This window comes from Henckelia pumila, chromosome 2, assembly GCF_033568475.1.
Source record: "Henckelia pumila isolate YLH828 chromosome 2, ASM3356847v2, whole genome shotgun sequence".
Taxonomy (NCBI): Eukaryota; Viridiplantae; Streptophyta; class Magnoliopsida; order Lamiales; family Gesneriaceae; genus Henckelia; species Henckelia pumila.
The window spans coordinates 184,219,190-184,242,113 of NC_133121.1; the positions used below are offsets into that span (position 1 = coordinate 184,219,190).

The following is a 22,924-nucleotide window of genomic DNA, read 5'->3' on the forward strand; positions in this document are numbered from 1 at the left end:
AACCTTCCTGCTCGAATCATCGATAAATGTGACATAATATCGTGAGTCTCCAAGGGATGTCACAGGAGATGGCCCCCATACTTCAGTATGAACCAGCTCCAACTTTGATGTCTTTGGTTTTCTTTCGCCTTTTGAAAAGCTCACCTTTTTCTGCTTTCCAAGTATACAAATTTCACATAGCTTGTGTTCGATGGACTTTAATTCCGGCAGCTTCCCATTTGATAACAGCAACTTCATTCCCTTCTCACTCATATGTCCAAGTCTACAGTGCCATAGACTCGAGTTAGTTCCAGCATTCACAGCCGCTAACGTATCTCTGCTACTAGAAGTCATGTAGAGGGTTCCAGTTTTCTATCCTCGAGCAATAATCATGGCTCTTTTGCTCACTTTCCAAGAACCATCACCGAAGGTCACATTATGGCCTTCATCATCGAGTTGTCCCACTGAGATCAGATTCCGCCTCAGTCTTGGTACATGTCTGACTTTATTGATTTTCCAGACAGATCCATTTGACATCTTCAACTGGACATTTCCCATACCAACAATCTCCAAAGGTTTTCCATCAGCTAGAAAAACTTTCATGTAATCGTCAGCAATGTAATTATCGAATACATCACGATTACCCGTGGTATGAAACGAGGATTCAAAATCCATAACCCAAGAGTCAACGGGGCTTTCCATGGATAGTACTAAAGCATCGTGTACCTCCTCAGTCACAACATTTGTGTTGTTTGTTGCTTTGCAGTTCCTTTTCAGGTGGTCAATCTCACCGCAGCTCCAACACTTCAACTTTTTTTCAAATGAGATTTTGTCTTTACCATTCCTTGACTTGGACCTGCTCCGCGATTTGTTAGAATTCTTTTCGACATTCCTGCCCCTGCCTCTGTTATCCAGATTAAGAGCAGAACTCGATGATGCTTTTTCACCAGAATCCATCCTGCGAACTTCTTCGGCAAGAATCCAGTCTCTGGCATCATTGAATTGTAATTTGTCTTTGCCAACAGAATTGCTAACTGCTGCCCGCATCGGCTCCCAAGTATTTGGGAAAGATGCCAAAATAATAAGTGCACGAATCTCATCATCAAAATTTATTTCAACCGATGTTAATTGAGAAACAATCGTGTTGAATTCATTGATATGTGCTGTTATTGAACCGTCTTCGCTCATCTTCAAGTTAAATAACTTTTTCATCAAATGCACTTTATTATTGACTGATGGCTTCTCGTACATGTCTGATAAGATGGACATCATCTCCTCCGTGGTATTTGCCTCCTTCACATTATGTGTCACGTTCTTTGTTAGGGTCAATTGACTAACCCCCAACACCTGTCGGTCAAGAAGCTCCCACTCATCGGCCTCCATTTTTCCAGATTTTTTCCCAATAGAGGTTGATGTAGCTTTTTGCTATACAGATAATCTATAATCTGTAAGCGCCAGCACGTAAAGTCTGAACCATCAAACTTGTTGATGCCAGGACCAGATCCATCATTTCCGGTCATCATTTTCGCCTTAAAAAAATTCAAAAAATCTTTTCTGATGTGGAAGTTCAGACAGAGCTGCAACCATAGAGCATACTCAGAATTTTAGGAAATTTTATATCAAGGCTCGATACCAATTGTTATGGAATAAAATCCCATAATAACCAATGACCGACAGACAATAAATGCCCAAATAATTTCGGAATAAAGTAATCAACAAGAACACGATATTTTTACGTGGTTCACCCAATATAGGCTACGTCCATGGAATTGCTGCAAATATTTATTACCAAAAGAGATATTACAAGTGTATACAAAATACTATATTTCTCACACGATCTCAATCCCGAATATTATCAAGAAAATATTTCTCTAACTCTCACAACAGAAACACTCAAAAAAACCTCAAAAAAATCTTTTCTTTTTTTTTTCTTTTTTTTTCTTTATTTAAGAAGCTCTGCTTTGCTTCTTGTTATGATACTTGATTTGAGGGGAGAGAAACTCACTTTATAGAACTACTCTGCGTGAAATAAATGCAAAGCATTTAATATATTTTACCAGCCAAACAATCAAACCGCCATCATCCGATTTTAATGCTCTCACCTAACAGGTTGACCCAGCCATCTTTAATCTTTGAAGTGACATGACTCAGAAATTTAATTTAATTAAATGAATTTATAAATCATCGAATTTCCCAATAATCGTGGCTGATACTTATCTTAATTAGGACATAAGTTTAGAGGGGTAAATAAATTATAAATAAATGTTTATTTTTGTGCCTTACTATTATCAGATTAGCAACTTTCGTTACATTTTTTTTCACTAAAAAAATAGTAGAGAATAGTGCTAGTGTAAATTGATGGTCGAAATTACAAGGGATTAACATACGATTGAGCACATCAGATAGAACTATGAATTGCATGAGAAAATAAATATGAATGCAAAGATTTTTATTTTTTTATGGAATTTCTAAAGTTAATTCAATTAATTGCTATACCATGTTTGTATCTTTTTCCAAAATAGTTTCTTTTTCTTTTGGATTTAGTAAGTATTCTCAATTGGTCTATGCCAGTCATATTTCCTTTAAAAAATCACGAAAGCTCCTATAGGGGTGTCCAAGTTGGCGAAGTTGGTGAATTCTTGGCCAGAGGTCAGGAGTTCGATTCTTCCTTCCAATACCTTTTTGGACTAGGCTTTCACACAGGGCTTGTCTAGTGTGATTTATCTGACTAACGTAGTTTACAGGTTATTTCATTAGTTCGAAAGTTTACTCAGTGCGCACCGAAAGTAGCGACTACGGGTTTCCACATTACAAAAAAATTGAAAATCCGGCTTGTCTCCAATCTCCACTCTAAAATTTCTGAAATGGGTTATATACATATATTTTTTTTGAGGGGGTTATATACATATTTATTTCTTGTGTACCACTTTTCCAAACTAAACCCTCTTCTTCCGGGCCAACGACATTAAAGTATTATCAAATCAGTAATTTTTCCTTCCCATAATGGAAATTATCAATCTCGATTCAAAGCTTCTGAAACATTATCTAGAAAAAAAATTTCCCAAATTGAGAACCCACATACAAAATCTTGAGAACAACAAAGTAAAAATACACTTGTTCGAAGTACGTATAGCGACTATTCATCCGATTCTTGTATTTGTTTGATATTGTTAAATTATGATATATTTCTCTTCTAATCGATATGGGTGATTTTTTGGTATACTTTATCAAAAATACCAGCGTGAAAAATATTTATATCGGTTTCGATAGTGAAATTCTAAAATTTTGATATGCAAAAAATCCATACAAATATCGTACAGATATCAAAAAAATGTCTTTAAATCGAAAAATCAATACTGACAATTCTATATATGTACAATAATATCCAATATCACATCACAATCACTAAAAACACGTCACCATTGAATTAATGACAAAAATGAATTATTACAAATCGACGTTTAACTATTAAGAAGACCAAATTAAATCACGATGAAGGAACATGCATGACCAATTTTACTATTTTTTAAACCAACAATGAAATTTCAATGGGAAAACTATGTTTTAATCCTACAATTGGCATGTTTTTCAGTTTTTGTCATGTTGTTTTAGTTTACTATTTCGATTTTCACTTTTTTTCAATTTCAGCTATTTATCAGATGATGAGTATTGATGTTGACGTAGTACCTAAAAATGATTATATGTGACCAAACATTGCTATCATGTTCAATGTCACTTTAGCGCTTGGGTAAAATATGTCTGACCAAAATTGGGGGAAAAAATTAGTGAACTATAAAAGTGAATTAACCAATACATGATAAAAAAAAAAAAAATGAAAGGCATAATTTATGTCAGAAAACCAAAATGTAATTTCCACATAATATTAAGTAATCAAAAAAATTAAATTAATTCATAAAAAAATCAAAAAATGACCATATTGTCTCCAGGCTACGTATTTCCAAAATTTTATTATAAAAGAACCATAAATTTGGAAACAAGAAAAAGAGGGGAAAAAAGTCCCCGTTATATATTATTCTAATTACATATAATTTCTCCGAAGAATCATCTCTAAATTTATATTTTTAAAATAATAATAATAAATTACAAATTTTATTAGAAAAAATTTAAACGAAAAATAAAATACGTAGCCTTTATAAAGACATAAGTTTGATATAAAACAGTTGTTGGTCTCTAAAGATGAACTCAAAGATATGACATTTTTTTGGTTATAGCGAGAGTTCCCAAGTATTTTCACGAAAATATGAAAAATATGAATGAAAATCTGCCTCCACAACATTAAGCAACTTGTACCACCATGACCACAATCTGTGTGAAGAAGAAGCAAGGAGGCTGTCCCCAAGGACCGGTTGTTTTAGTTGGAGGAGTAGGTGAATTTTTGGCAGAGGTCATGTTGAAATATTGTTTCAAGTCGGTAGGATAGGGTTTCTGGGAGCCCTTAATATAGACAATGACAACCTTCACCTCTTGAGCTAGCTTTTGAGGTGAGTTAGGTCCAAGTCTCATTTTTAACATGGTATTCGAGCACAGGCCCTCCGTGTGTGTTGGGCTGCCTATAGTTAGGCCACCAGTTAATATATCCACGCTCCAGATGTTCATCCCTGTGTGTGTGGGGGGTTGTGTTAAAATATTGTCCCACATCGGTAGGATGAAGTTTCTCCTCCGTGTGGGAAGTGTGTTGAAAATATTGTCTCACATCGGTAGGATAGAGTTCCTGGGAGCCTTTAATATAGACAAGGACAACACTCACCTTTTGAGCTAGCTTTTGAGGTGAGTTAGGTCCAAGTCTCATTTCCAACAGGTCAGAAGTTCGATTTTTTCCTACCAATAATTTTTTGTATTAGCTTGTCACATAGAGTTTGTCTAATGTGGTTTACCTAACTATCGTAGTTTGCGGACTATTACGTTCATACGGGATTTAACCAGAGCTCATCGAAAGATAAAAACAGAGGATTCCCAAGTTAAAAAGAAAAAAAAAAAGAAAAAAAAGAAAGAAGCCACGACTCCGAATCCGATCGATGCAACTGTTGTAGCATCGGTTTCCCAGTCATAGTACATGTCGCCTTGCGATAGATTATACATATCAACTAATGTTAAAAAAATGAATGAATTTAATTTTTTTTGTTTTTAGGCTCAGAGTTCAATAAAAATATATACCTTAAAAATTAAAATGTGTTTGGACAACATAGATTAGAAAATCATGGATTTTGATTTTATTTGACTTGATCGGGTGAAGTTTAAAATTTACTTTTATTTAACTTAGATTAGATAGATTTATTAATTAGGGACCATTTGGTGTATATATGTGTATATAAGATAAGATGATCAACAGGTGATAGTAATTAAAAAAAATATATTTTTCGAATATATATAAGATGATCAACAGGTGATAGTAATTAAAAAATATATATTTTTCGAATATATATAAGATGATCAACAGGTGATAGTAATTAAAAAAATATTTTTTTTGAAGATAGCACACCCCATAATTGTAGCATATCATAGCCAATTTAGTCTAATTATTCAAGCATTTTGTATGGTGAATATAGAGACACGTGAAAGAAATATAATTTTTTTAGATTGTTGCTCAACTTTTAATGGTTACTATTATATTTCGTTCATGGTATTAGAGCTAGCCTAGCATGATGATACCCTAGATGGAAATTAGCTCAACGTAACGATGACCATAAGCTCAAAGGTTCTCACGATCAATCTAAGGGCGGCTCGGGAGCTCGGCCAAGATCCCTCACCATATTTGTCAGGTCGGCTCGGGAGCTCGGCCAACCTCCCTCACCATATTTGTCAAATCGGCTCGAGACTCGACCACAAGAGCTCGGGTGTAACATCTTAATTTTCAAAATCGAAGCGTTACTCAAACTTACATACTTAAAATTTGGGAAAAATAAAAACTTTGTGAAAGCATCAACTTTTTATTTAAAATGAACGTATTAAAAGTTCACAAGCAATGAAATAGCTTCTAAAAGTCTTTGTCAAACATGGCCATCAACTTAAAACGTAAAACTTGTTTTCCTCTCATCAACTAAAAAAAATTGTTTTAAACAACATTCATTCAAAAGCATTCGTACTCATGCATCGCCCGATGGACCGACCCCCGCCTCTTCTTCATGTCCGCCCACATAATCATCAATGAATGCATCAACATCATCGTTACCTGCACCATTCAAGTATAGTGAGTCTAAAGACTCAGCAAGAAAATGCATAAAAAAAGGATCTTTCTGAACTTTAAAAGAGAAACATTAACTTAAGCTTTCATGCAGTAAACATAACTTTGTTGTAGCCATAACATAAAGAATATTTGGGGTGATGAATTATGAGTAGTGTGGCAACCGTCATAATGTGCCATTCATAATTTCATGTTGATCAACAAGCACATGGCATTACGCCCGTAACTTTCATTCTTTGGATAGCCGCTTCGGAGCTCATCCCAAAGTGCATACCCCGTATAACCATCACGTGAGCCGTGTTTGGATAGCCGCTCCGAAGCTCATCCCGAAGTGCATACCATGTATAATCACCACAAGACGCATAAATCATCAAAATATTTTTCATGTAACATAGCATTCATCATATCATATCATATCATATCATATCATATCATGTCATTTCCATAAATCTCGTAACATCATGAAATCGTGCTCATAAAATTTCTTGTGATGCTAACATGCTTAAAATCCTTCATAACATTTCATGGGAAATTAGCTTTCCTGAGAAAATCACATAATCATGCAATACATAACTTGACCGATCTACGTGAGGCATTCCGTTCGTCCCGAACCTTGAAATCTTTAAACTTCTTCATGAACATTCTTAAAAATGATTAAAATGCATTAAAATACTGAAAATATGATTTTTAGGACTCAAAAACTCGTAAAATGGGGTGAGAACTGCGAACATACGGCGCTACCGCGCTGTAGAGTCAAAAATTCATAAAATGGGGTGGGAACTGCAAACATACGAGCAGCGCGGGCGCGCTGCCTATGCGCAGGCATGCGATGCTCAGGAACGGCCGCGCCGCTTCAAGATGTGCGGGTGCGCCGTCGCGCCTCTTTTCCGAAAATCTGATCTTTTCTGCACTTTTTCTGAAGCCTACAATGTTTTGGAACACTTTTCTATCAAAATAACATTTATCATTAGGAAAATTTTAAAATAACACGCACCAAAACACAATTAAATTCAAAAGATCTTTCATCAGAAACCTTCATTCAAATATTTTGCCCAAAAATCTGATTTCTTGCCTTCAAATCATTCAAAACTCAATAAACATGGACCGAACACATCAGAAATGCTTCACGTATCACAATCAAATAACATACTCATAAAGTTTTCAAGAAACATGCATAGATCATCAATCAACCACCTAGGGTTTTACCTTGAAAAATATCTATATTCTTGAATGGGTTTCAAAACAGTAAAAACTTGTCTGAATTGATTTATTGGAATTAACCTGAGCGGTATGACGATCTAGCCTCGAGCCTCTGAAGAATCCTAGCCTTGATGCAGCGTTTGAGTGAGAGATATTTGAGAGAAAAAGAAAGCGTTCAAATGAGAGAAACGAGAAGAAATTTTGAACGCTTAAACCGCTTTGTGACTAATGGGCTCCTAACACGGCCCATTAGTTACAATTAAAAGCCCCTTTAAAATTTTACTCTCTCTCAATAAATAAAATACATTGCATCCCATCAACTTTATTTTAAAATATTTTCTTAACTCTTTCAAAGGCTAGGCTCGTCCCTACGACTCAAACTTAATACCAACCTGAAAACTTTAAAATCATGCATATCACATAACATTTCAGGCATTACAATAAATCACATAATTTCACATAACAATTAAGTATTCTAAATAACATGCATTAAATCATATAATTTAATTAATTAATCGTGATTAAGCTAGTGAAATTTTTGGACCTTACAACTCTATCCTCCTTAAAAGAATTTCGTCCTCGAAATTTGACTTATCAAAAAGTTTAGGGTAGCGTGCTTGCATATCCTGCTCGGTTTCCCATGTAGCTTCCTCAACCAACTGGTTGCGCCAAAGGACCTTCACCATCGGGATCTCTCTGTTCCTCAACCTACGAACTTGTCTGTCCAAAATTTGAACAGGCATCTCCTCATATGACAAGTCTGGCGTCCATTCTACTGGCTCATGGTGAATAACATGGGAAGAATTCGCCACATACTTCCGTAGCATGGAGATATGGAAGACATTGTGTACACCCTCCAAGTTTGGAGGTAGAGCTACTCGGTAAGCTCGAGCCCCAACTTTCTCTAGGATCTCGAAAGGTCTTATATATATTGAACTCAATTTACCCCTCTTTCCAAACCTCTTAACACCCTTCCATGGCGACACATTCAAGAACACATGGTCACCTACTTCAAACTCCAAATCTCTATGCCGCTGATCGGCATAACTTTTTTGTCGACTTTGAGCTGTCAACATTCTGTCCCTGATCTTTGGTATCACATCTACTGTCTGATTCACTATTTCTGGCCCCAAAACAGCTCTCTCTCCAACTTCATCCCAGTGTAGGGGAGTTTTGCATCTTCTCCCATACAAAGCCTCATACGGAGCCATGTCAATAGTTGCTTGATAACTATTGTTATAAGTAAACTCCACTAAAGGCAATTTTGATTCCCAATTTCCCCCAAAGTCGGTCATGCAAGCCTTCAACATGTCTTCAAGTATCTGGATCACTCGTTTTGAATGACCCTCTGTCTGAGGTTGGAAAGCTGTGCTGAAAGCTAGTTTTGTTCCCAAACCTCGGTGTAAACTTCCCCAAAAATTCGAGGTAAACTTAGGATCTCTATCAGATACTATCCTCGCTGGAACTCCATGCAATCTGGCAATTTCCCGAATGTACAGCTCTGCATACTAATTCATCGAGAAGTTATTCCTGACTGGAATAAAATGAGCTGACTTAGTTAACCTGTCAACTATCACCCAAATCGAGTTCATCCTTCGCGGTGAAACTTGCAATCCTACCACGAAATCCATAGTGACATCTTCCCACTTCCATGTGGGTATAGACAATGGTTTCAGGAGTCCTGCTGGCCTCTGGTGCTCAATCTTCACCTACTGACAAGTCAAGCATTCACTCACAAATTTTACAATGTCATTCTTCATACCTGGCCACCAATATAAGGATTTTAGGTCCTTATACATCTTCGTACTTCCTGGATGAATGGAATACGAAACGGTATGAGCTTCAGTCATCACTTCAATTCTCAGTGTGTCTACTAATGGCACCCACATTCTACCTCTATGATGAACAATTCCATCCTTGATGGTATACAGTGCACCACCCTTAGCCTCATCTCTAATTCTCCACGCCATCAATTGTTCATTAGAAGCTTGGCCTGCTCGAATTCTATCAAGCAAACTGGGTACTACTGTTAAGGCTGATAGAGTGCATACCTCCATTGGTTCGAATACCTCCAAAATCATCAGTTCAAAATCAGCAATCAACTCCTGCTTGACTGTCAATTGATTCAATATCGCAGACTTGCGACTCAATGGATCTTCTACTACATTAGCCTTACCGGAATGGTAGTTAATGTCACAGTCGTAGTCCTTTACCAATTCCAGTCATCTTCTCTGCCTCATGTTCAACTCCTTCTGAGTGAAGATGTATTTCAGGATTTTGTGATCAGTGAAAATCTGACACTTCTCGCCATACAAGTAGTGTCTCCATAGCTTCAAAGCAAATACAACTGCCGCCAACTCAAGATCATGAGTCGGGTAATTCTTCTCATGGACCTTCAGCTGTCGAGATGCATATGCTATTACTATATCATCCTGCATCAAAACAACCCCTAATCCACTCTTAGAAGCATCTGTATAAACCACAAAATGACCCGTGCCTTTTGGAATTTCTAGAACTGGCGCTGACATCAGTATTTCTTTCAACTCTGCAAAGCTCTTCTCACACTGTTCTGACCACACAAACTTCACACCTTTCCGACTTAGAGAAGTCAATGGTAGAGCTATCTTGGAAAAATCTTGAATAAATCTCCTGTAGTAGTCTGCTAAACCCAAGAAACTCCGTATTTCTGTAGCATTTTTCGGAGCAACCTAATTTTGAACTGCTTCCACCTTAGACGGATCCAACTCAATCCCCTTAGCTGAAACTATATGACCCAAAAATGCAATCTGCTCCAGAAAAAATTCATACTTACTGAACTTAGCATACAGCTGTTTTTCTTTCAGAATTTGCAACACTGTAGACAAGTGCTGACGATGCTCCTCTCTAGACTGCGAGAGTAGATCAATATGTCATCTATGAAGACTATGACAAACTGATCCAAGAAAGGTTGAAACACCCTGTTCATCAAATCCATGAACACAGCTGGTGCATTGGTCAACCCAAACGGCATTACTAAGAACTCGTAGTGGCCATAGCAAGTCCTGAATGCTGTCTTCTGCACATCTACATCCTTTACCTTTAGCTGATGGTAGCCTGATCGTAGATCAATTTTTGAGAACACCTATGCCCATTGCAATTGGTCGAACAAGTCGTCTATTCTGGGAAAGGGATATCTGTTCTTTACTATAACTCGATTTAGCTCTCTATAGTCAATGCACAACCTCATTGACCCATCTTTCTTCTTAACAAACAACACCGGTGCACCCCAAAGCGATACACTCGGTCTGATGAACCTCTTATCCAGCAACTCTTGCCATTGATCCTTCAGTTCTTTCATCTCATCCGGTGCTACTCTGTACGGTGCCTTAGAAGCTGGCTTGGTTCCAGGAAACAATTTTATCCCAAATTCAACTTTCCTGACTGGAGGCAATCCCGCAACATCATCGGGAAAGACTTCTGAAAAATCCTTCACTACATCCACTTCCACAAGTTTCGGTCATTGCACTTCCAGATCGCCAGTTAGACTTGCAAGAAAGCCTGTACACCCATTACTCAATAACTGCCAAGTTGTTCCTGCAAAAATCATACATGGTGTGCTCCTCATAGATGTAGCTCGGAACACAAATGGTTTTCCGTGCTGATCTTTCAAAGAGAAAGTTCTCCGTTTGCTGTCAATAATAGCCTCATGTTGAACCAACCAGTCCATCCCAAAAATTGCATCGAAATCCACCATCTCCAAAACAATAAAATATGCACACAATTCTAGATTCTGCATCTGAATCTTACAATTTCTTACCATACTACTACTTTTCAATTCTTCTCCTGAGGGTAACGACACACAAAATTCTGAAATAGATTCATCCGGCAAGATCCTCAATTTCATCATAAAACTAATAGACATAAAAGAGTGCGTAGCTCCTGTATCTATCAACATGAAAGTAGGTAAATCAGCAATATGGATCATACTTATGACAATTGCATAATCTGGGTCAACCTAATCGTGAGTCATATCAAACACTCTCTCCTTAATAGGCTCCTTTGATTTCGGGCAATCCTTGGAAAAATTCCATGGCTTCTTGCAAAGAAAGCAAGTAGTGGTCCCAAGCATGCATTGACCGGAGTGTGACTTCCCACACTTATGACAGATAGGTGCATTCGCCGGCCTTGGAGCATTGGCATTCAGCTGATTATGCCCCTGAGGTCATGCCTGATTGGTGTTTTGGCACTGCTGATGCTGTGGTCTCCTCTGAGCTGGAGCTTGGTACGGCCTCTTCTGACTAGGCCCTTGCTGCTCTCTCCCTTGGTAGCTGATTCTCTTCGCCTGCGATTCTTTGATAATATCATTCTCGTCTTTCTCTAACAACATAGCCTCGTCGAAGGCTACTCGGTAAGTTTGTTCCCCACTCAATCTGAAATCACGACGAATAGTGGCATTCAATCCTTCCATAAATAGCTTCAGCTCCTCTGCAGCATTACCAGAAATCATGGGCACAAAATATCTTCCCCTCTCAAACTTCTTCACATACTCAACAATGGACATGCTCCCTTGGCGGAGCTCCAAAAATTCCCTGGCAAGTCTAGTCCTGGTGCTGACACTGAAATATTTCCCATAGAACACATCTTTGAATCCATTCCAAGTCAAAGTAGCCATATCCACGGCGGAACGGGCTCCCTTCCACCAAACCCGTGCATCGTCACGGAACATAAAGATGGCACACCTCACACGTTCTGCATCAGTGAGCTGCATGTATTCGAAAATGGTCTCCACTGACTGCACCCATTCCTCGGCTACAAGGGGATCAGCCCCTCCTTTAAACTCTGGTGGCCCTAGATCATTAAATTGCTTAAATATCGGGTTGGTCAATAACGGCTGATTGCTGTTCCGGTCGCCTGCTTGTGCTTGGATCAACTGATGGATCTTTTCTCCTTGGGCCCTACTCTGTTCTTGTAACAGAGTCGCCAACCCAGCTAGAAATTGGTTATTTTGGTCGCCCTCATTATTCGGGTTCCTACGGTGAGCCATGATCCTGATGTCCACATAGTCCACATTCTTAATTACTTATTTAAACATAAACATCATGCTCAAACATGCAAAATTCTTAAATCGTAAATACTATCATGCATCTTAAAAAGTCCATATCACAAAAAAAAACTTACAGACATGAAGACGAAGCACAGGATCGTGGCGAGTATGCATGTGTGCGACAAACCCAGAGCGAACTTCTCTGATACCAAGCTGTAACATCCCAATTTTCAAAATCGAAGCGTTACTCAAACATGCATACTTAAAATTTGGGAAAAATAAAAACTTTGCGGAAGCATCAACTTTTTATTTAAAATGAACGTATTAAAAGTGCACAAGCAATGAAATAGCCTCTAAAAGTCTTTGCCAAACATGGCCATCAACTTAAAACATAAAACTTTTTTTCCTCTCATCAACTAAAAAAAATGTTTTATACAACATTCATTCAAAAGCATTCGCACTCATGCATCGCCCGATGGACCGACCTCTGCCTCTTCTTCATGTCCGCCCACATAATCATCAATGAATGCATCAACATCGTCGTTACCTGCACCATTCAAGTATAGTGAGTCTAAAGACTCAGCAAGAAAATGCATAAAAAAGGATCTTTCTAAACTTTAAAAGAGAAAAAATTAACTTAAGATTTCATGCAGTAAACATAAATTTGTTTTAGCCATACCATAAAGAATATTTGGGGTGATGAATTATAAGTAGTGTGGCAACCGTCATAATGTGACATTCATAATTTCCTGTTGATCAACTAACATATGGCATTATGCCTGTAACTTTCATTCTTTGGATAGCCGCTTCGGTGCACATCCCGAAGTGCATACACCGTATAACCATCCCATGAGCCGTGTTTGGATAGCCGCTTCGGAGCTCATCCCGAAGTGCATACCCCGTATAATCACCACAAAACTCATAAATTATCAAAATATTTTTCATGTACCATAGCATTCATCTTATCATATCATATCATATCATATCATGTCATTTCCATAAATCTCGTAACATCATGAAATCATGCTCATAAAATTTCTCGTGATGCTAACATGCTTAAAATCCTTCATAACATTTCATGGGAAATTAGCTTTCATGAGAAAATCACATAATCATGCAATACATAACTTGACCGATTTACGTGAGGCATTCCGTCCGTCTCGGACTTTGAAAACTTTAAACTTCTTCATGAACATTCTTAAAAATGATTAAAATGCGTTAAAATACTAAAAATATGATTTTTAGGACTCAAAAACTCGTAAAATGGGGTGGGAACTGCGAACATACGGCGCGGACACGCTGCCTCTGCAGTGTGGGCGCGCTGCCTATGCGCAGGCATGCGATGCTCAGGCACGGCCGCGCCGCTACAAGCTGCGCGACCGCGCCGTCGCGCCTCTTCTCCGATAATCTGATCTTTTCTGCACTTTTTCTGAAGCCTAAAATGTTTTGAAACACTTTTCTATCAAAATAATATTCAACATCAGGAAACTTTTAAAATAACACGCACCAAAACATAATTAAATTCCAAAGATCTTTCATCAGAAACCTTCATTCAAACTTTTTGCCCAAAAATCTGATTTCTTGCCATCAAATCATTCAAAACTCAATAAACATGGATCGAACACATCATGAATGCTTCACGTATCCCAATCAAGCAACATACTCATAAATTTTTCAAGAAACATGCATAGATCATCAATCAACCACCTAGGGTTTTACCTTGAAAAATATCTATATTCTTGAATGAGTTTCAAAACAGTAAAAATTTGCTTGAATTGATTGATTGGAATTAACCTGAGCGGTAGGACAATCTAGCCTCGAGCCTCTGAAGAACCCTAGCCTTGATGCAACGTTTGAGTGAGAGAGATTTGAGAGAAAAAGAAAGAGTTCAAATGAGAGAAACGAGAAGAAATTTTGAATGCTTAAACCGCTTTGTGAATAATGGGCTCCTAACACGGACCATTAGTTACAATTAAAAGCCCCTTTAAAATTTTACTCTATCTCAATAAATAAAATACACTGCATCCCATCAACTTTATTTTAAAATATTTTCTTAAATCTTTCAAAGGCTAGGCTCGTCCCTACGACCCAAACTTAATACCAACTTGAAAACTTTAAAATCATTCATATCACATAACATTTCAAGCATTACAATAAATCACATAATTTCACATAACAATTAAATATTCTAAATAACATGCATTAAATCATATAATTTAATTAATTAATTGTGATTAAGCTAGTGAACTTTTTGGACCTTACATCGGGAGCTTGGTCATGCTCCCGCACCATATTTGTCAGGTCGGCAAGGGAGCTTGGCCAAGCTCCCTCACCATCGGTTTCAGGACAGTCAGTGGCAAGATCGGCTCGTAATATGTAGGCTCGGGAGCTCAGCAAGGCTCCTTCATTCTTATTTCAGCAGGAGGCTAGCTTATTGGGTTGGCTCAGTAACCTCAGGAAGTTAGCTAAAGATGTTATGATCAGTTGTTTATGGTGAGCTTGGAGGTTCAGCAACAGCTTACTAACCATATTCTCTTGGGAGCTCGGCTTGGCAAAATGGTGGGTTATGGTTGGTCTCTTGGAAGACTTAAGAAGACTACTCACCCGGTCTCAAGCATATAGTACTCACCTGGTCTCGCTAAGTATATCACTCGCCCGATCTAGCTAAGCATGACACTGGCATGGTATCAAACATCTTAGCTATTGATATCGACTGGTCATTACCTACCCACAATATCTACTCGCCCGTATCAGCACTTGGCCGCTCACTCTTACAAATAACATTTGAAAATGGTCTTAAAGGATCTCCTGATTCAAGCTATACATCGTACACAAAAAGTCTCAAAATTTTCAAAAAATGTATATTGTCAAAACTTATACAGTCAACAAGATATCATAATGTTTTCCCTAAATGCTCATTGTTAAGTTTAATTTCAAAGTCTGTATGTGACCTTTACTTTCTTGATTTAAGAAGAGTCAAATCTCGTATTTATTTAAGTATACCATACATCATGGAAGGACAAAGTCAAAAGTGTTTTTAAATTAATGAGTCATCAGTCGAACGTTGGTTCATCTTATGCAAAAGTCACTATAAATAGATATTTCTTGAGAAGAGGAACAAATCGGATCTTATCATTGTGAATTTTGAATTTCTGCATTCTATCTCCCACTTACGTACAAAGCTTGCAATCTCACCATCTTTGAGCACACAAGAAAGATTCATCTTATTTTGCTCAAAATAAAACCTCACTCATTTGAAATATATCAGATCTTAAATAATAGGGGTTTATAAAATCTTCTCAATTGCTTCAGATAAAGGCTTTTAAAGAAAAAGTTTGATAGTTTGGATCTAAAAATTCAAACATTGATATTGTATTTGTTGTGTTGTGTTTAGATTTGAGGTTTTATCTTGTGGTCTACTATGAGTTTCAACATAGGTAGTGTATAAGTGTTAATATCGGTGTGGGTTTGTTACAAAAAATTTATAAATCCAAAGTCTTCTAATGAATTTCTTCTTAAGCGAAAGAAGAAGATACATAGTATTATTCAGACTTTGAACTTCCATATATATCTTGTTCTCTTTGCTCTTTGCATTTTACTTTATCTTGTTGATATCTCTTTGGGTTAATTATAGAGTATCATTTAAAACTATCGAACTGTTTTCACACTTTTTGTTGTTCGAGTGTATTAAAAAATTTAGATTTTAGGTCTAATTTGCTATTAATCCCTACTCTACCGACCAAAATCATTTTGAATGATTTTTTTAAAAGTATGTATTCACCCCTCTACACACATTTTGATCCCACCAACCTATTTTAGGGTTGGTGATCAAGTTCAAGAAAGTGTCAAAGATATTTTTTAGCATGATTTTATGTTACTTCGTCGCTTCCGCATTTATGTTACGCATTGTAAAAACACTTCTGATTTATGTAATAAACTGGCCATTGGCTATTTAATGTACAATGTGACTTGTTGTTTCATGATTTTAAACTGTTAAACAATATCGATAACGTGCTTCGATCTTGAGGCATAACATTCTAACTCTCCTCTTGTGACTCCAACTTGTTATTTCGTCTGGTGACTTATCTTTTTTTGTCAAAGTGCTTCTTCATATCGATACTTTCTGCCCCCGTTTTTATTTCTTCTATATCCTGAAATCCTCTCTCCAAGCCTCTTTCCCCTCAACTGTTTGACAGAATGTGGTTTTCCTATATAATGTTTGTTTTTATTCTTTTTTTCTAAAAACCACACAGACCCGACCTAACAGAAATTTTTTTACTCGAAACTGAACATGTTGGTGTGGCATCTTAATTGGGAAGAATTTTTTGATGATGATAATAATAATAATAATAATAATAATAATAATAATAATAATAATAATAATAATAATAATAATTGTAAAAACATTTTATCAACAAGCACACTATCTGTGGAGACCCCGGTTGCTATCTTAAAATTCTGCAAACAACCAAACCGGGAAACCAAAAAGGCTAAAAAATAAAAAAATTTAAGTGAAGGCAAGGCCGCACCCCTCCACCGGCGCGGGCGCGCCGAGGCTTCGCAAAATCCCATTTTTTCTTCTTTTTATTGCTTCAAAAGCCCGAAATGGTAACATCTCGAAGTCTTGATCAAATTATACAATAACAAGATGTCCGAATAACATACAAACGAGCATGAAATGCAACAAGTTTGATAACTCAATTATTCAACATGTTTTCAACATGAATCTACAACAACTCGACTGCTATAACCGAGCTCCACTTCTACTCTCAAATCATAATCCTCAAGGTCCTCTAAAGCGTGACTCTGAATCACCAGTTGCAATGCACACACGCAAGACAAAGCAATAACCAAAAAACCGATGAGTATGAAACCCAATATGAATGACAGAACCAAATAACATTTAAGCATTTCAATAACATCAATATAAATCCATAAGTGATCTCAAATAGATAATACATGAATGAAATGCATGCTTAAGAATCTGTGGTTATCAATTCTCTGATTCAGTCTGAATCTCGGTCTTAGGGATCCCAAGAAAAAAGAAAGCACAACGTCACCACCTACTCTCCCAATCGGGGTGGGAGTTGAGCTTCTCAACCCTGTACTTTGGCACTACTATATAGAGTATTCTGGTCATGAAAATTGCTCTACATTCCATGCAACTCAAATATAAACCCAAACATCCGCTGGAATAAAGGCAATTCTGTCATCTAATCTGAATAAAATCTGGCTCAATATGAATGAGATGATGCAATTCAAATATATCATAATCTTTGCTCAATCTGAGCATCTCATCTCATATATCAAATAAATAGCATGAATCATATATCAATAATCATCGAATAACAATCAAATTCATAATCTCATGTTATTCAATCAATTCACATAATCAAATAATATTAGCAAATAAGTGTGTGATTTTAATGGGCTCGAGAAATCTCATAATCTTCTCGAGGTTTTAATCACAGCTCTTCATTGTCTATCCACACCTCAATTACAAGTTCGGATTGCTCAAGTCTTGAAAGCTACATCAATATAAAATTCATATCAATTTCTTGTTATGTATATCATTTAACAATTTCTTCAAAATTCGACCCGACGGCATAACGTCTAAAATTCGGGTATTTCCAAAATTCTCAACACCAATATTATTACAATTTCATCACAATATCATCATCAATATCATCCCCAATTTTCAAAAATCAGCATCCAAAGTTTTCAGAAATTCAAAATTTCTTCAAAAATAAAAAACATGTTCAAACGATGATATTTTATCAAACCGTCTTAGATATATCATCTCTATTATCTCAACAACATATTTATACCATCAAAACTCGAATCCAACAATAACCCAAAATTTAGAATTTGATAGAATTTCATAATACTTACGTAAAAACGTAGCTCTTGTCTCAAGGATTCCAAAACCGTGCTCGGATCGAAATTCTACTGGTAGGATTAAGTCGAATCGGAAGAACAAAAGTTTGAAAAGTGTCAGCTATGGCTTCTTCAATCTCTCTTCTCTCTCTCTCTCTCTCTCTCTCTTTGTGAAGGTGATGAAGAGGTGGGTATGCATACAATACATGCATATAATCTTAATAATTGATGCAATTATTAAGTCAACCCATATTTGCAGTTTAGTCCATTGAGATTTTTCAAAATTTCAATTCAGTCCTTGATTATTTTCAAACTTCAATTTCAGTCCTTAAATTTCTTAAACTTGGAATTTAAATCCAAAATTCCATAAATTCTCCAATTAAATATTTTTGGGGCATTACACTATCAAATTTACAAATGCAGAGAAAATTAAAATCATTCAATACATTATTCATATAGACATTGGCTCGTTCAGTGGTAAACACACGCTTCACCATTTGAGTTTTATTAAATCTTTATTGAATATACCATTCCAAAATATAAAAAAATTATTTATTGAATAGGGTATGACTTCAGAACCATGATACAATTTTCACGAATGTTTAGATCCTATCTTGTTTTTGTTGTCTCGGTTAGAATGGTTTCTCGCCAAAAAGAATAAAAAAAAGGAGCAAAAACTAGGTTAGAATGGTTTCTGGCCAAAAAGAATAAAAAAAAGAGCAAAAAACAAAGGGGAGTGCAATATTGTGTCGATAATTTTATCACTTTGTGATTTTGGTCTATTATTTTTTTCAAATTTCAGTTTTAGTCTTCTATATTCTGATTTTTGGCATCTCAAGTACTTTTTCTTCAGCGCTTCTGATGGGTTACACACTTTCTTTAGCGTTACAATGCTCTACTCTAAATTATTATTTCTTGAGTAATCACTGACTTGAGAGTCGGAGCACCTTTGCCAGGAATCCTCCCATCTCCTCTGATTTTGTTTTGTGACGTAGGTGTAAGGAAAGGTTGGTTGAATATAAACAGATTAAGGTTTTGTCACAAGGTATTGATAACACTTTCAATAACACCTTGAATTATATGCAGCGGAAAATAATAAAAGCATGAATAAAATAAACAAAAAACCAATGACTCAGATATTTAAACAAGAGTATAAAATACTCATGCGACGCCTCATGGCAAAACTTTCACTAAAAAATAATCAAAAAGTTTTACAAACTCTAAAACTAGTCAATTATTGTAAAAACAATTTTCTCAAAAACATGTGAAAAAATAAATAATAAAACAACTCCTAAAAACTCTATGCAAGATAGAATAAATAAAACGGAGCAAGGAGTTGAAATCTTGATGACTAAAACACGAGAGCAACACGGGCTTGAATCTTCAATGCTCTCAAATCCTTCAAGTCGATCAAGCAAGAATATAACCAATATCAGCTTTTGAAAATCTCTAGAATTCTTCTTCTGTTGTCTGCACAAAATCTCTCTTAAGATATTTCTTGATTGTGTATTTTTCGATCACTATCCTTGTGCACGTCCATCTTCTTAAATATGCAAGAATCCTTCACATTGTTTCCTTGTATGACTAGGATTCCTCTAGATTTACTCATATAAAATCTTACAAAGACAGGAAACAAAATAATTAGATATGAGATAATAGATATTATGATAAAGTCACTAATATCTCAAATCTATCTTAATAAGAAAATATACAATTCTATCCCTAAAAAACTTTGAGTCCAAGAAAGGCAAAATAATAAAATAACTCTTTTAAAACTTTAAGGAATTTTAGGAATAAAATATTCCCTTCAATCTTCTCCTTTTCGCCTTTGTGGACAAAACACAGTTAACTTCAAAACAAATCAACTACCTCTTTATCAAAACCCCCCCTGACTATAAGAATGAATTCTCCCCTTTAGTATAAGCAAAGGTGTTGTCACAAGATATTGACAACAACACTTCAGATAATCAATCATATGTAAAAAGAGAAACACATATAGAACATAAATGAGGGAAAAAGGTTTTGATTGGGAGCAGAGCAAAACAACTTATCAACTAATAACAAAAACAAAAACAGAAACAAATAAACTAATCTAAACCAAATAAACCAAACTAAAATTGATTGCTCTCAGACGAGCCATCATTCTCATCATCAGCTTTACCATCATCTCCTCCTTTTTGTCCAGAAGAGGTTCCGACTCCAAGAATACTGTGGTACTGAGCTTTCAACGCCTCAAAGTAGGCAAGATCAGCCTTAGATTGATTGATCTTATGTTCAGCATGAAGTAGTTGAGCTTTGATGAATGTGGTATCCACTGTCTGAGGTGCAGAGGGTGGGGTGGAATAAAAATAGCAGTGGCAGGGGAGGTGTTGGCAACATCTGCCACAACATCTGCAGCAGCACCTGTTTCTGACCAAGGAAGATCTTTCTTCCTGTTTCCTCTAAGCAATGCAGGTGCAATCTTCGAATTTTCACCCGCTTCAATCAGACCTTCATCATCATCCTTTTCAATGCCTTGGCTTAACATCATATCATAGATCAAGGATGGATAGGGAAGCTTGAAAGTTACTTGGCCACAGCCAGCAAAATCCATAGCAGTGTTGAACACTAGGCGGCCAAAGTTAAAAGATGAACTTGTACCATTTGCATACAAGACTGGAGCCTGTTGTGTAGTGACAACTGTGGAATTTCCAGATGGAGTTCATGTCTTGACTACGGTCTTGTGTAAAACAGAATAAATAGATGTGAGCTTAGCAGTAGACAACTTGTGCGGATGAGCAGAAAACTTAATAACAAGGCCACCAGTGATGACAAATGTCATCACATCCAAAGTGGGTAGAACGAAATCATCAGCATTGGGGCAATGAAGGAACCTATTAATTGTTGCAGGACTAAATTCAAAAATTTGTCCTCTCACATACACTTTTCCGTACTTAACGTACCTTGGATCCTTTATAGCTTTATTCAAATTGCAGTAAAACTCCGAAACCAACGGTCTACAATAAGGAACATCATACGTAACAGCAGCAAGCATGTTTTGAAGCATAATAAAGTTTACCAGGTTTTGTTCTTCATAAGCCGTCAGGTCAACGTTGTGGTCTGCATAAAAGTCATGGTTGACATAGTGTTCCCAATCTTCAGCAGCTTTCTAAGAATAAAAAGAAGAAGAATAGGAGCTGCTTATATTGTAATCTTCAGCCATGGCAGCATCCAAGATGTTGTCAGAGGTGTTGGCAGCACCTTCTGAAACATCTTCTGCTGATGCACTTTCAATACCAGAGGTCTCATCCTCTAGATCCTTCTCAGCATCAAAATCTTCACTCGATTCAAAACTTGAGCTATCAGATTGATGAGGGCAATTATCAGCGTATTCCTGCATCATCTCCTCATCAGGTTCATCCTCTGAAGCATGGGCAGTGTAAGCAAGATTCACACTCTTTGATTTCTTTATCCCAGCCATTAACTTGGCAATGAATGCTTCCTCATAATCAGAAAATACAATAAGAACAGCAGTGGATGGATCCTCAAAACCAGGAACAGATGCAAATGCATCTTGATTAGCAACAATGGGTTGATTCTCTGTCTCAGTAGACTCATCATCAGAAAAGTGATCTGCCGATTTGCTTTCAGCAGCAAACGGAACCGGAATGGCATCTCTAGTAGGTCCCTGTGAGCTTGCTTCCCCCCTCGTATCTCGGATCGAATGTCATGAGATTCAAAACTCTTTCCTGCCATTTGATTGTGAGTAAAAACATAGACAATTTAGGGCAGAAATAAAACAGAGGCAATGTGGGATCAGAGGGATAAACGAAGATTAAAACGAGGAAATAGTATATTTCCAAAAAAAAATAAATACTCAATTATATAACACATAGCCTTTCCTACTCTCACTCAGATTTACAGCAGGCCCCAACGGTAATAAATCTCAAACGGAAACAAAATTCAAATTAATTAGGAAGCTAAATCTTTTGATTTTCAGCAATAATCTAGGCCCAAATATTTCCATATTGAAAAATCCTCATCGATTTCTAATTCCACTGAAACAAAATTAATCATATTCAAAAACGAAGTTTCAGAGGATCGGGCAAAAATTCAAAAATTTCGTTTAATCAAAACTTCAAACTTCTTAGCCAGATATATTCACACAAAAAAAATATGAATGTCCTAAATATTTCTAAAACAGTGTGTGACATACAAATAAAATGAAATCACATGCAAAATATATGTTGACAAGTGAGGTGTTTTCCACGATATTGGCAACATCTTCCAGCAACACTTCAGATTCAAAAAGAATTTTATTATCCAATTCATTATTACAGAAGTGGTAGCCTACACACTAAAAAAACGATCTTCAACGGACTCCTTTAGGTAGATTTTTTCATTTGCTTCTGATTTTCAATCAAATTTGATGCTTGAATTGATTATTGTTAACTTTTTTGTTAATTTGAGTTTTTGAATTTGGGAAATCACTTTTCACTTGGGACAAGATCATGGAATACACGAACATCCCTCCACTACTTTTTGATTTAGTCAGAACTCTTTATTAATTAATCCTCATTAAACTGTAAAAAAAATTTGCAAGGAATCCTGTGTGAAAACTAGTCAATGGCTACAAAGTATCAAACACTTCAAAAAATAGAATG

The 22,924-nt window shown here is 36.5% G+C and overlaps 1 protein-coding gene across 1 annotated transcript; it reads right to left on the minus strand.

Annotated features, from left to right (window-relative positions):
• Positions 1-351: 351 nt before the first annotated feature.
• On the minus strand, positions 352-12,404 carry LOC140879148 (uncharacterized). Its single transcript, XM_073282810.1, has 10 exons — positions 11,589-12,404; positions 10,970-11,375; positions 10,675-10,852; positions 10,402-10,474; positions 10,194-10,269; positions 9,775-10,067; positions 9,235-9,552; positions 8,945-9,090; positions 8,059-8,857; positions 352-1,404 (listed from the first exon to the last, which is right to left on the minus strand). Exons 1-10 carry the CDS (start codon positions 12,402-12,404, stop codon positions 352-354), a joined length of 4,158 nt encoding a protein of 1,385 aa, XP_073138911.1.
• Positions 12,405-22,924: the final 10,520 nt, after the last annotated feature.

Coding starts and splice junctions, on each gene's coding strand:
- LOC140879148 (XM_073282810.1), bottom strand. CDS start 12,404: ATGGCTCACCGTAGGAACCCGAATAATGAGGGCGACCAAAATAACCAA. Junction 10,475..10,674: donor CAAGAGTTGCTGGATAAGAG/GTTCATCAGACC, acceptor ATCTACGATCAG/GCTACCATCAGCTAAAGGTA. Junction 9,091..9,234: donor TAGACACACTGAGAATTGAA/GTGATGACTGAA, acceptor ACTTGTCAGTAG/GTGAAGATTGAGCACCAGAG.